This window comes from Notothenia coriiceps, unplaced genomic scaffold (genome assembly GCF_000735185.1).
Source record: "Notothenia coriiceps isolate Sejong01 unplaced genomic scaffold, NC01 NC01_scaffold00032381, whole genome shotgun sequence".
In the NCBI taxonomy this organism is placed as follows: domain Eukaryota; kingdom Metazoa; phylum Chordata; class Actinopteri; order Perciformes; family Nototheniidae; genus Notothenia; species Notothenia coriiceps.
Window position 1 is genome coordinate 9071 of NW_011365082.1, and position 2179 is coordinate 11249.

At 38.2% G+C, this 2179-nt stretch overlaps 1 protein-coding gene across 1 annotated transcript; it reads left to right on the top strand.

Moving 5' to 3' along the window:
• The first annotated feature begins 501 nt into the window (after nucleotides 1–501).
• LOC104960775 (gamma-crystallin M3-like) lies at nucleotides 502–1444 on the top strand. The gene is made up of 3 exons (XM_010788929.1): nucleotides 502–513; nucleotides 841–1083; nucleotides 1169–1444. The coding sequence occupies exons 1-3, from the start codon at nucleotides 502–504 to the stop codon at nucleotides 1442–1444; spliced, it is 531 nt and encodes a 176-aa protein (XP_010787231.1).
• The last annotated feature ends 735 nt before the right edge of the window (nucleotides 1445–2179 follow it).

The window sequence follows — 2179 nt, forward strand, 5'->3', positions numbered from 1 at the left end:
GTCACTGCACATTTTCACACACCCATACACGCAATCTTTACTGATAACTGACTTCCATGTTTATTAGGTTTCTTTGAAGACCTTTGGTTTTGGTTATAGTAAATAAATACGCTTTTCTTACAATTAACTTGTCTGGTCTCCCATCTTTGTTGCAGCCTATGAGCCAGGCCGTAACACCTTAAAAAGTTTCAAACATGTACAAACATCTTTGCCCCCAGCTGTTCATTCTGAACCAAACAAATGGAATCATTCAGTCAAAGTAATCACTATTTTGAATCACAGACACATAAGCCCTTTTATCTGGAATGATAGAGCCTGTGGGAGGACATATAATAAATCCTTTCCCATCAGCATTCACAAACAGAGAGTCTAACATTGCATGCTGCTGACTCATGGGTTCCATACAATGGTGCCGTTGATTGTTTGGATGCCACGTTAGGTATAAAAAAGGCTTAAATCCCGGATAGGAATGCTATAGCATCAGTCAATACATCAGCCACCATGCACGGCAAGGTGAGTGTATCATGGATAGATTTATTTATGATTCTCTATCAACGTTTGTACACATTCAGTTCTTGTCTTTGCTTTATTTTTTTATATAATGTATAATGTAATGTATAGTTATGTAAGCGCTTTGAGCACCAGGAAAAGCGCTTTATAAATGTAATGTATTATTATTATAGTTGAGTGCATAGAAAGGGAACATAGATGCATCCTTTTTTGCACTATTAGCACACTAAGATAATGATTACATACTAAGCTGTTTACATCAGGGTTGTTTTTAAATTTACCATCCACCTTGATGTAATACTAAACTGTAATTGCTCTGTTGGATTCTAGATCATCTTCTACGAGGACAAGAACTTCCAGGGTCGCTCCTATGAGACCAGCAGTGACTGCGCTGACATGGCCTCCCACCTGAGCAGGTGTCACTCCTGCAAGGTGGAGAGCGGCTGCTTCATGGTCTACGACCGCACCAACTACATGGGAAACCAGTACTTCATGAAGAGGGGCGAGTACTCTGACTACCAGCGTATGATGGGTTTCGGTGACTGCATCAGGTCTTGTCGGATGATCCCCATGGTATGATATCATGAAATTCTGCATTTCTCATGAGGAGCTAAATTATCATTCGAGACGACTAACTCAATATATATACTCTTTACAGCACAAAGGGTCCTACAAAGTGAAGATCTACGAGAGGGAGAACTTTGGTGGTCAGATGAATGAGGTAAATGAGGACTGTGACAACATCCAGGACCGTTGTCATATGTCTGACTGCCAGTCCTGCAACGTGATGGACGGCCACTGGCTGATGTACGAGCAGCCCCAGTTCAGAGGCAAGATGATGTACCTGAGGCCCGGAGAGTACAAGAGCTTCAAGGACATGGGATACGATGCAATGAGATTCAGCTCCATCAGACGCATTACTGACTCCTGTTAGTTTTTACAAATGAATTGGTTTTCGTTCAACAAAACTGAAATAAAAGAAATCCATATATAACCTGGCGTATGCAATCTTTATTGTTAATAATATTTTAATTGTACATTATGTCTGATTTGAATGCAACTGTTAAATAGAAAATAGAAAAAAGAGATGTATATTATAGATAATTATTTTGCTTATTAATTGGTTCCGTTATCTTCTTTATCCATCATATACAACCTCATATTTTCACCTTAAGAAGTTAATGCAAATACATAAATATATTTCTAAAATGTTTTTTTTTAAACATTGTATAAAACCACATGGGTTGAAAAAAAATTCACATAAAAAAAAGATATACCAGTTTAACGCCTTACTTAGGAAGGAGTTAATAATTCAAGGCACAGTTTTTGTTATGTAGAATTTCATAACTTGACTGATTCAGTTGTGAAAGGTACAGTCCACAAGTGGTGCAGCACACATTCCACAACAGTGATGTGGATCTGAAAAAGGGTTAGCAATTGAAAGCAGACAACGTTGTCTCAATTAAAATGGTGCGGTTCTCTTTACAGAGACAGGGAGTTTAACATGATGTCAATATTTAAAAAGCCAGTGCAAATAAAGTCGTCTCTGGAAGGCCTCTCAGTAACATGGTTCCTGCAGGTTTCACCAACTCAAATGTAAGACTTTTGAAGACCACTTTGAATAGAATGTAAGACATATTTCACGGCAAGAAAGTATGAAGGAAAATTG